A 12,180-nucleotide genomic window follows, 5' to 3' on the forward strand; every position below is an offset into this window, starting at 1 on the left:
TACCTTATTTTATTACATGTTTTGTGGCTTTCATGCAATTTTAGCTTTTTGGGTTTAGTTCTATGCTAATTTGCCCATTGGGTGACTTAATGTTTCACACTGTTCATTTCTTTGTGTCCTTTTTCCTTTCTATTATTAATGACTGTAAAAGTAATTAACCCTAGACAGAAAGTCTAGTCACTATTTGTGTATAATAATAGATATCAAAGGTTGTGTAGTACTGAGCTGAATAATATATGAAATAACTGAGCTGATGATCTTTTAATGAAGTTTGTCAAAATAGCCACCTGACAACACTTTTAACTAAATATGTCTGTTATGCTCTTTCACCTTTCCACAGTAGGATACAGTATTCCAGGGAAGGGATTTCTGTGACTCTGTTCTGTCCAACTAGCAAACTGCAAAGCCATTTTTTTATTTTTTTTTGTAGATAATATATTTTTATAATTCAGCCTCCTTGTAAATACTTTGAAAGTACTGTTTTAACTGAACAGTAAAACTGTGACTAACATGCTTACATGCTTGCTCTGCAAAATTGCAGTGTGTGGATTGGCAGATTCATATGCAGGGTCAGGGATGATAAGTAAAAAGAGGAATTCCAATAGTCAATGGGAAGGTAATAAATGCATGAATTTTAACTCGTGAGATTCATGGAAGTTGTTGAGGTATACTTTAGATTGTCGGTTCCCAAAGTGTGCTTTGCGGCTTCCAGGGGTGCCGCAGCGCTGTCACAGGGGTGCCGCGCGCCAGCCATAGAAAAAACAAGCAACACAAAAACTTACTAATCCGCGCGGCGCCGGGACCCAGCATCCTCCTCTCTCACGCAGCTGTCACTGCGTGAGAGAGCAGAATGCTGGGTCACGGCGCCGCACGGATTGGCAAGTTTCTGTGTTGTTTGTTTTTTCTATGGCTGGAGCACGGCAGAGGGGGACAGCGTGACCGAGGAGGAGGAGGGCAGTGGAGTGGGACAGCTTGAGAGAGGAGGGGGGCAGTGGAGGGAGAGGGGCAGTGGAGGTGGGCAGCGTGACAGAGGGGCAGAGAAGGACGACAGCGTGAGAGGGGCAATGGAGGGGGAAAGCGTGAGAGAGAGCAGAGGAGGGGGACAGCGTGAGAGAGAGCAGAGGAGGGGGACAGCGTGAGAGGGGCAGTGGAGGGGGACAGTGTGACAGAGGAGGGGGACAGTGTGAGAGAGGGCAGAGGAGGAGGACAGCGTGAGGGGGGACAGCGTGAGAGAGGGCAGAGGAGGGGGACAGCGTGACAGAAGGCAGAAGAGGGGGTCAGCGTGAGAGGGGGCAGAGGAGGAGGACAGCGTGAGGGGGGACAGCGTGAGAGAGGGCAGAGGAGGGGGGCAGCGTGAGCGAGGAGGGGGACAGCGTGACAGAAGGCAGAAGAGGGGGTCAGCGTGAGAGGGGGCAGAGGAGGACAGCTTGAGAGAGGGCAGAGGAGGAGGACAGTGTGAGAGAGGAGGGGGACAGCGTGAGAGGGGCAGTGGAGGGGGACAGCGTGAGAGAGGGCAGAGGAGCGTGGCAGAGGAGGGGGACAGCGTGGCAGAGGAGGGGGACAGCGTGAGAGGGGCAGTGGAGGGGGACAGCGTGACAGAGGAGGGGGGCAGCGTGAGAGAGGGCAGAGGAGGGGGACAGCGTGAGAGAGGGCAGAGTGTCTGGATGCAGAGGGGGCATTTTTGCATACAACTAAATAAGTATTTCTGTGCTGACCTAAATACTTAATACAGTTTTTTGACCCAACTACTTCTAAAACAGGACTGCTCAGTAATTATATTGGAGGGGTGCCTTGAAAAAATTATGGAAACTCTAAGGGTGCCGCGAACTGCAAAAGTTTGGGAACCACTGCTTTAGATGTATGTAAGATTGAATGTCTAGAACAGGTCTAGGTCAAGGATGACATTTATATAGTGGGTTTGAGCGGTAGAGTTTATTGTGGTCAACAGAAATAGAGATGTCTGGTAGACAGTTCTATTGCCCTGTGGAAAGAATAAGCCTTGTAGTTCTCCACCTGATAATACAGTAAAGGCAAAAGGTCTAGTAACTTGTTTCACCTAAAGATATTTGACATACATCAGTCCTGTGGAAGGACAATGCAGGTCACTACTTGGGGCACACATTGTAAAAGTATGTAGTGCAACAGTTTGACCTTAGCATCTAATTAATGAGCCAGCTATGTATAATATACATATACGGTATCTATTGTAATGCTTGGACCTTCCAGATAAGGGGTGTTTACATGATTTGGAGCGCCAAGCCTAAAATATATTATATTGCTAAATATACTTATTACTCTCTTTTTCCCCCACAAAGCTCCTGCCGTTTCTTTAAGGTTAAATTATTTTAATGTGCTGCTCACAGTGACTGTCAGAGAAATTTCCTGGAGATTTTTTGTGTATTCAACACTTATAATCAAAAGCCACTATTTTTTATTCTTTCTGGTTTTTGGAACTTTCAGAATAGCAGGTTTTTGGGTTGCAGAACCTATATTAGTGATACATAATATTTGTTGTTTATATACTTTAGAAGATAACACAACGTATTGAGTTTGCTTTCTTTACTGTTATAAGTTACCCTATTAAGTGTGTATACAAGAACTATCCATTTCTATATCTTTGTGATGTGACTGGTTTGCTGGTAATAACTGATGCCCATAGCTTCAATCGGGTGCTGTTGTGTGCGCTTGAGCTCGGCACGCCCTTATAGTACATTAAATTTGTGCATACGCCCATTCCCCTGCCCGTTTCACCCCTGAAATCGTAGGCTGTAGTAAGGGTCCTTTGTACTCGAAGTTGAATTTGAAATTGCTGCGTTTTCTGGCGTTTGGTCTGGTTCTGGGCATGCATGGAGTATTTATACACAAAAAATTCAGTATATCGCCATTTACGGTCCTTAATCAGGCCCTATATGTGCAGTTTCCATGAAATTGTCAAAGCCATCTGAGCTTAATATAGGTGGGGTATAGCCTTCTACTCAAACATCACGGTGTTGTGACAACCCTACCACCTAACTTGCCATATGATTCTTGTTTTATTGTGATACTACAATGAAAGATTTAACATTGTTGTAAGATCATGAGCAAGTATAAGTGTATTTATACAATAGCAAATTGTAGTTAGTAGCAATATGATCCTTCTACTTTTTCAATATATTTTCCTCTAAATTCTCATGACAATCCCAGCCTGATACTTTAACACACAAATCTGTCCCCAACACATTAGATGTTTAACATAAGGCTAAGCAAATATTCTGAATTGTTCTAAACACTACTCCCAGATCTGTGCCATAAGTTCCAAAGTACTTTCTGTATCCGTATATTAGTTAGGCCTTTTAGTCTTCATGAACAAATTAATTATCAGCTTATAATTACCCAGAGCGAAAAGAGCATTGGACCTACAATGAGCAATCCGTATTGTCAGACATTTCATGGCTGATGTATAGTGTATGCACATATTTGCGTTCTGGATACCTTTTGAAGAATATTGCTCATTAAAGTTTGTGGTGATAGGTATGGTGGTTGGGAGCATTGTAGGACAGTATCTGTCCCTAGAGCACCTGTTAGTCAGCCCTGCTATAGAGATATGGAGAGGTCTTTTTATGCATTTCTGGTCACTTAAAAAGTGATTCCATCTACAAACGTGGTAATATTTAACTTCCCAATTGTACTATAATTGACCTGTGTACTGGAGTGCCTCAGCTTTTAAGCTTACTTTAATCTTCTTTAATTGCCTGTTCTTGCATTAGGGCTTCAGTGCAGTTTAGGTTATTGTTTTGCTAAGATTACAACATATTCGCACTATGCCTGATCTTTTTACTTCTCATTTAATAATTCATAATACTCAATGTACAAACCAGGTCACAATTTCCAAAATTGCACTTTGCACTCTGGCAAATTATGATACATCTTAAAATATAATAAAATCAGTTTTTTATTTTTCACTTCATGCAAAGATAGAATTAATGAGGATCAAAACGCAGAATGGAAATTGCAAAGAGATTTCTTTGCGGATAAATTAGGCCTAGTCATTCTTTGTTTTTAATTGATATGCAGACAAGGTAAGCTCAATTAATATGAAGAAGAGTCGCTTAATACACAGACCTTTACATGCCAAAATAGGTATTACATGCTATTTTTTCCCTTTGTCTTATTGTTAAGCACAGCAACTGGATTCTTGACAAGGTTGTAAGTTGGTGGCTTTTCAACACAGCATGGGGAGAGAAAGGAAAAGAGAGGGAGAAAGACTGCCACCAGCCTTAAAGACAGTGGGATCCTGTCCTTCCAAGACACCCCAGGAATACTAATCAGGCCGCGAGGTCAGGAGAGCAAGTCAATCATTCCCCAAGATCGGCTCAGTGTGCAAGATCAAATTAGCCTGAAAAATTCAGCTGCCGAGAGGAGAAATAAAAGGGGGGGGATGAGGTGGAGAGGAGGGAGGGGGGCAGATAGAGGGAGAGAGCAGCTGTCAGAGAGAAGTCGGGAAGATACACTAATGAAGCAGATGAATAGTGCATAAAGCTTCAAAATAAAAACAGGACAGTTGACATTTTTCATCTGTCAAAGCAGGAGATGCATGAAAATATACTAGTCGCGGTTGGCTCCTCCAGGGGACGTTCTGCGTGTTATTTTATTTTTTATTTTTTTCCCCTTCCCACCTACAACGTGTGACATTAACCTGTTCACTGACAGAAGCGCCCTGTGAGGCATTACTTGGCAGAGGGATTTCAGGAATTTCAAGAAGTGCTACCAGAAGACTGCAGTTTAAAGTGTACTAATAGATAGCCAGCGAAATGAGTCTCTTTTTAATTTAAAGTTGATTTTTCTATAATACAGGGATAACAGATTCAAGCTAGTTTTGTATGGTTGATCTTTTACAGTTGTAGTTAAAACTAACCCTTCAATAAAGAATCGGGCAGTTGTCCTTTCTTGACCACACCACAACTCAAGATTGCCTGGTTATTTCGTTTTCTTTCCGGCTGTATGACAAGCTACACAGGGAACTTTTTTTTTTTTTTTAACCACATTATTTGTAAAGTAGTTTTTTTTTCTTTGCATTATTTGTTAGTAAACTTGTGCTATGCAGATTCCACTGCTTTCCTAGCCAGAACCAGCATATGCACACCCTTTATGGCCCTTGTTTGGATTTCCTCTAATGCATGACTGTCTTAAGTCTGATGCTTGTCTGCGCATTGTGTGACCTGAACATTATATTTAGTCTCTGGAATCGCAGTAGACAGTCATTGGGATTTTCATACTGTGAAGTATAGTGTTTCTCTATTTTTGTACATTGTAGCATAATGTAGATAAATGACTTTGTTGGATAGTTTCATTTCAGCGTATGTATAAATTAGAAAACAATCCTATACATCAAATATCACATATTTAAAATTTTAAGATTTAAGGATCAGCCGCAATTAAACAGATTAAAACTTAGATATTTACTATGCACTCTAGTGCTGAGCTATCCCAACTGCTTACAGTGACTAGGAAGATAAGTGCCACCTCACATCACAATAACAAAAATGGGGGGGAATCGCTTATATTTATGCACAGCACTAGTTGTTTTATTTATATTGGTAATCTTGCATTAAATTTGGTCGCAATCTTGCATCCCAGTAAAAGCAAATGCATCTACAGCAATGCCAAAGATGCTGGTTTGAATAGGCACTAAATGGTATGCTTTCTAGTAACATTTAATCTTAATCCTCCAACAGCATTATTGTGACCTCTAACTAAATTCCTTTGAAAGTCCTTATGTGTACAGTATATTAACATTAAAAAGAAGGGCCAAAGTAAATTATGGAAACTTCCAGTGCATTTAAAGTGAAATTAATGAATCCCTTAATTCCTATGTCATTTTTGTTGTCTTGATATTTTTTATGGTTTTTCAGTGTTAAAATTGGTTTCATCAGCACCATTTATTTATATAGCGCACTGGTTCCGCAGCGCTGTACAGAGAACTCACTCACATCAGTCCCTGCCCCATTGGAGCTTACAGTCTAAGATCCCTAACATACACACACAGTCTCTAGGGTCAATTTTGATAGCAGCCAATTACCTACCAGTGTGTTTTTGGAGTGTGGGAGGAAACCCACGCAAACACAGGGAGAACATACAAACTCCACACAGATAAGGCCATGGTCGGGAATTGAACTCATGACCCCAGCGCTGTGAGGCAGAAGTGCTAACTACTTAGGCACCAGACTGGTTTTCTGTTTTTCTTTTAGTCTTCCTCCAACTTCTGCTTTTATTTAAATAAAATGTCTTGTTGGTATTTTATGCTGTGACATCTGCCACTTTGTAAAGTCTTATAAATTTAAACTAGAACAAGTGGCATGAAGCAAGTATAAAGTTTTCCATGCAGCCTACTGTGATGTGTTTTAAAAGGCATCAGGAACAAAAGAATGCTAAACTTTTAATCTCTAACCACATGTATAAAATTGTGTAAGACACTTTATAAATCTCATTAATACATTAGTAACACATTGTTAAAACTGATCTTTACTTAACACCACTAAATGTACATGTTCCCCATGTACCTTTTTATCCACCGCTAATAGAAGTAATCATCTACTGTATAGAAGTAAAGCTATGTCCAGTCCTCTGTATTACGTAAGTGTTGTTCTTGGCTTACCTTCAGCAAATAAAGTGCATGGATGCTAAAGAAAGATAAATACCCTCTGCACCCCTTGATGTTTTGGCATTCTTTGTGAACTGTATCACATATCAAGTTTTAAGACCTTATGGAGGAACTTTCCTTCTGAAATACATTTAATTTGACCTGCTAGGAAACATTAAACCCTCCTTGCAGAATATTCTACTACCAAAGAAATACAACTGCACAAACAGAACATACTTGGTCCCTATATTTGTAGTCATGCGTGGAAGCTTTCATAGTAGGAAGCAAAGATCAAACAAACAAGGTGATAGATTATTTAGTAAGGTGTTTCCCCTTTAAATAAACAAATGCAGAGTTGGTATTTAAGGCTAGGTACACACTACAGGTTTTTCAGACAGTTATCGGGCCAATCACCCGATAAACGACCGCTTGGCCACATATCGCTTTAGTGTGTATAATCACACAATGAGCGGCAATTGTTTCAAAGTGCCGATTGTCGTTTCATTTGATTGGTCGAACTGTTTAATAATCTGGTTCCAATCACCTTCTGTTTATGTAGTGTGTATGCACTCACAGTCACGATCTCCATAGGGTTTACACAGTCATGGTCTTTTCAGCCGATGCCGGCAATGGACATGTCCTGGTGACTTAAATGTGGAGAGTGCTTTAGATGGAATAATTTGTTTGTTCTGAGACTGAAAATTTTGTTTCAGAAGCTAACAAGATTCATAAGGACATGTGGATAGCTATACCATGGCAGTTTTAATCAGTGTGACAAATGAATGTATGAGTGAATATTGAGCATAGATCTGAATGTGAATCGCGTGTATGCATGAATCACCTGAGCATTCGGACCTTCAGTCTTTAGTAAAATCGTTGTAGATAACACGTCGGTTTTAAAATTCTTCAGTGTGTACCTAGCCTTAAGGGCCACACTAAATTGTCAAAGCCGGTCGGTTGTTTCTATGTAAGCTTATATATGAACTGGTTTGAGTGCAGACTGGCAGCATGGTGAGTCTGGTTCTCAGTCTATCTGCTTCCTGCCCAGCAATTTGAGCATCCAGGGAGATTTAAGAAACAAATACAAATCTACTTATGTAGACCAATTGATATTCTTTTTATAATGTTAGAGGGTAGAAATAATCTTTAAAGAAATTGAATCCCTTACATCTTGGTGTTTCACCAGAGTAACATTTATTTCAGATTACTACATCAAAGGTGGGGATTTATTTTGGTTGGTTGGTGAATTCACAGCAAATACCCATATGAAAAGGTGCTGTTGGACACCTACACATGCTTTTATATTGTTCTGTATATAACATTAAGTGACATGTCCACAGACCGAAGGGAACACTACACTATGGCAGGCTTTTACATTCGATGCAGTAAATTACCAATATCCCTGGTTTTAAAAATACCTGAATTGGGTTAATGTAATCTCCATTAAGTTTGAAACTACATAGCAAAGGTTCAGTTGATAATATTGTAACTTTTACATACTGGCATTCATGTTACTTAATATTGCAGTGTTAATGCTGTCACATGTGGATGCAAAGGGACATCAATATAAATTACTGTCCTTGTATGATCATTATAATTTTACATTGTTGCTGTTATTTGTATAGTATGGTTTTTCTTACCTTGTGGAAGCAAAATGACAGTTTGCACATTTTTAGATTGGTTAACATTATGTGTGTGTTTCATTTCAGATGGCGGCATTGCAAAGTCCATTTTATGGAGACAAAATGAACCTGTACTCTTTGTGTAAGAAGATAGAGCAATGTGACTATCCTCCTCTGCCATCTGACCACTATTCAGAGGAGGTATGTTACTACTTGTCCTTCTTTATAATGCTAATCCTCATGTATGCCAAGCAGTTATTCACTAACAATGAATGTCTTGCTCTCTCCTTTGGTTGTTCCCGAGTGACTTTTTATTGGTTGATTCCCTGTATGACCCACTAAGATTTTAATATATTTCTCCAAGGTTTTCTTAGGTCTGTATTGTCACGTAACATCTTCAGTCAGTTTTTCCCTTTAACCCTTTAGTATGAAAACCCCCTCTGTACCTTTCTCCGTGTCACATTTAAAGAAAATGCACAACCAGCTTGCTGCTGCTGGAAGGTAACTTTATAGAAGCCAAATAGTGAACATCCTGCTTTACACAGTAAAGGTGGTGAGGCACAAGGGGAGCTTACTTCAAAATATTTATAACGTTTTTTGATATTTGTGTTCACTGCAGTGTGGTAAAGTCTTAACTATAAATGTGGTGACATAAGGACAAGCACTGGTTTACAGATGTAGATACTTTACATATGAGATTTAGACACAATTCTCTGGTGGAACTACCTGTGAGATACCAGATTGCTGTGTGTTTCTTAAGTGGGTGGAGCGTTGTGTTGTGTGAATAAATGCCCTGTGGTATGCTCCCTAGTGCAGGATTTGGAGGCAAATTCTAGAATATGAAATTGCATTTGGTGTGGTGAACTTCTAATAGAGGTTATTACTCTCACATATGGTATGTATAGAGGAATGTGTAATGCAAATGTGCTATATTTTTTTCCAGGGCTCTGTAAAAAGCATTCTCTAATGCACAGGAACCCATATTTGATGTTGGTCAAATGTGAGTTGACGTGATCAAAAGTTGTCTCCTTAAGAGTCTGCATGAGGGGTGGTTAATTTTGCCCAAATGCAGTTTTTATTTTGGCTAAGGCTATACCAGATGGATGTTTTGGGCATTTTTTTTCACCACACAACATCTAGGTGTATGAAAATGAGGCAAAACTTATTTGTCTGTATATGGCATTTCCTAAAGAAAAACACTCGTAGGCTTTCAGGTTTGTTTGTTTTTTTTGTTTTGTTTTGTTTTTCTAACAGAATCTTTATAAGGTGAATAGAGAGTAGTTTTAGGAATTTATCTGTAGCTTCAAATAACTTCAACTAAGTGACAAACCACGAAAAGTTGCTTTAAAACCCCCAGAATCCTTTGTTTTTGTTCAGTATAATGCCCATGTCTTGAAAACAGGTATGGTGAGGTACAGTTTTTCCACAGACCCCTACTGGTTAAAGGATTGAATTATGCTATAGATAAATATAGATAAATATTCTTATTACAGTGGCAGTGCTCCGTACAGTGACTGTCAACGGGGAGTCACATGATGTCGGAGTCTGACATTTTCACAGAGCAGCAGCAATTATTTACTGTCCTTTCTTACTTTCTTGCTTTCTGAATGATTGGCTCCTGGACAGTAGATCACATACCTATTTGTAAAATCCCTTGTTTGTATAAAGACTGGTCTAACTATTTTTCACCTCTACTTGAGAAACAAAAATGCACTAACATCTGAATACAATTTATTTTGCACGCTTTTAAAACCTCATGGGCTGCCAGCATCTAAACATAGTGGCCATGCACACAGAAAATATTTTGCTCCAGTCTCTCCTTATGCACTATTGTACAGTAATGGTATGTCAGGGGTAGCCTTTTGTTCTGACACTCATATTGTCTCCTCCTTCCCTTCTCTCTCTCTCTCTTTCTCTCTCTACCCCCCTACCTTGCACATGAATATTTCACATATCTGCATCCTCATCGCCTATTCTCCTTGACTAATTTTCAGACTGTCCGCATTTGCATTTCACATGCTAGCTTATTAGGACGGTACAGGGATGCTCCAGGATGGCAGTTGCTATGACGACCTGCAGGGGGATTATAATGAGGGTACCACTCAGCGGAGCGGCTGTGCCGGTCCTGCCTGCAGGGCTGCGATTCTGCTGCTAAGTGTGAATCCAGAGTCACAGCCCAAGGGCACAAATAAAAAAAAACAAAAAAAACACACAATGACCTATAGAGGATCTCCCAGTTAGATAGCGAGGGTTATATCTTTTTTGTAACATTTAGAGTTTTCACTTTTAAAGCCAAACTAGATAAAATACTTACCTTAGTTAACTCCTTCACTGCTAATACCTAGAGTGCAGGTTTATACTTTAGCACCATTTAAATTATTTAGATTATGATGGGAAATGTATTTATGGTAGGCAGTGGACCAGAGGTGGCTAGAGTCTGCAGAAAATAGAAATGAAAGGTCAAGTAAGTCTTTGAAATTCCTCCCTGGTCATCACATGTGTAGTATATTGGGTATAGCCAATATACTAAACATAATATGTTTAGTATATTGGTATATTTAGTATAGAATGTGATCAGAATAGCTGAAGTAAAGATGGCAATATAACAGAGTATTGCAATTAGATGTTAGATATATTTGTGTGATTTGGCATTAAGAGTAATTTATTTTATATTTTTTTTGTTAACTTTATACCAAAAAGTAACTTTTTCTCTCTCTTTTTCAACAAAGCTACGTATGTTGGTGAATACCTGCATAAATCCAGACCCAGAGAAGAGACCAGATGTAACCTATGTGTATGAGGTTGCAAAGCGTATGCATGCCTTGACTGCCACCAGCTAGATTAGAAGTCGCTCCGGGACTCTCCCACCCCACGTCCATCATTTTCAAGAATTATTACAGTATACCCAATAGAAGTGGGCAAGTTTTCGGCACTCCTCAGCTGCTCAGAGGGTCTGTGGTACATTTACGACCCCATCAGGTCTTGGATGGGATGCAGATCTTTTCAAGTCGCCTACTGGGGGAGAACTCTGATTAAATGCACCATTTGTACTTGTACTGCAAGACTTATTCTGCAATCGATATTTGGTGTCAGCGATATGATTGCAGTGGACCAGTGGTGGGCATCTCTAATCCATTTACAAAACCTGTCTCTCATGCTTTCAGAAATGTAATGAGAGAAGTTGGTCTATTTTTCTCCTGATGTAGATTAGCAAATGAAAGTTCTGTATGAGAAAGGGGATAACCAAATCAACCAGGAAATAGCCCTAAAGATCAGAGATTAAAAGTGCTGCCTCAGCACCTGAGACTAGAGAAGGTTATTGCTATGAACACCAGCAAAGTCTAGGTATATTTACATTCTCAAAATGCAAGCTATGGCAAGTCACATAAATCACAGCTTTATGTTGCCTGGAAACAGGACTGGTCACTTAATCCTGGGTGGGCTAATGGCGCCTTTCACTTTATCCCTTTCATTATTGCTAGGCTGCTCATTTGTGGCTCTTCAGGGTAATGAAGAGGTATTTTCTGCTTTTTGTGTGTGTGTAAAATAATCAAATTATTATTTTGGTGTATTCTACCGTAAAAGTAAAATATTTCTTCAAAAGTCAGATTTCTATAATATCAATTCACCTGTGTATTGTGTACCAACTGTTCTGTCTTCAACATCTCTTAAGTGACACAATTACCCTACTCCGCATATGTATGCTGGATACCTGCTTCACCTTTTGTAACTTAAGAATTTATTTTACTTTTAGATAAAATTGCACATAGGACCAAAATTAAGTTGCCTGGAATACCATAACATGCCTTCAAAACACATGTAATTGTGTATTTGGCCAGTAAAGTCACCTTGTTGCAAAATAACGTATGCAATAACTTTCAGGGGTTGTCAAACGTCTATAGATGAACATATTTCATTATGCTTAGCATTTACAGGTAC

General features: G+C 39.5%; 1 protein-coding gene across 1 annotated transcript in view; it reads left to right on the top strand.

Moving 5' to 3' along the window:
* NEK7 (NIMA related kinase 7) overlaps positions 1-11,782 on the top strand; it is a 77,700-nt gene extending 65,918 nt beyond the window's left edge. The window contains exons 9-10 of the mRNA XM_075182591.1: positions 8,329-8,442; positions 10,971-11,782. Coding sequence (XP_075038692.1) covers positions 8,329-8,442; positions 10,971-11,081 — 225 coding nt within the window. The 3' untranslated portion in view covers positions 11,082-11,782. The remainder of the gene's footprint in view (positions 1-8,328; positions 8,443-10,970) is intronic.
* The last annotated feature ends 398 nt before the right edge of the window (positions 11,783-12,180 follow it).

Source organism: Mixophyes fleayi, chromosome 8, assembly GCF_038048845.1.
Source record: "Mixophyes fleayi isolate aMixFle1 chromosome 8, aMixFle1.hap1, whole genome shotgun sequence".
NCBI classification, from domain to species: domain Eukaryota; kingdom Metazoa; phylum Chordata; class Amphibia; order Anura; family Limnodynastidae; genus Mixophyes; species Mixophyes fleayi.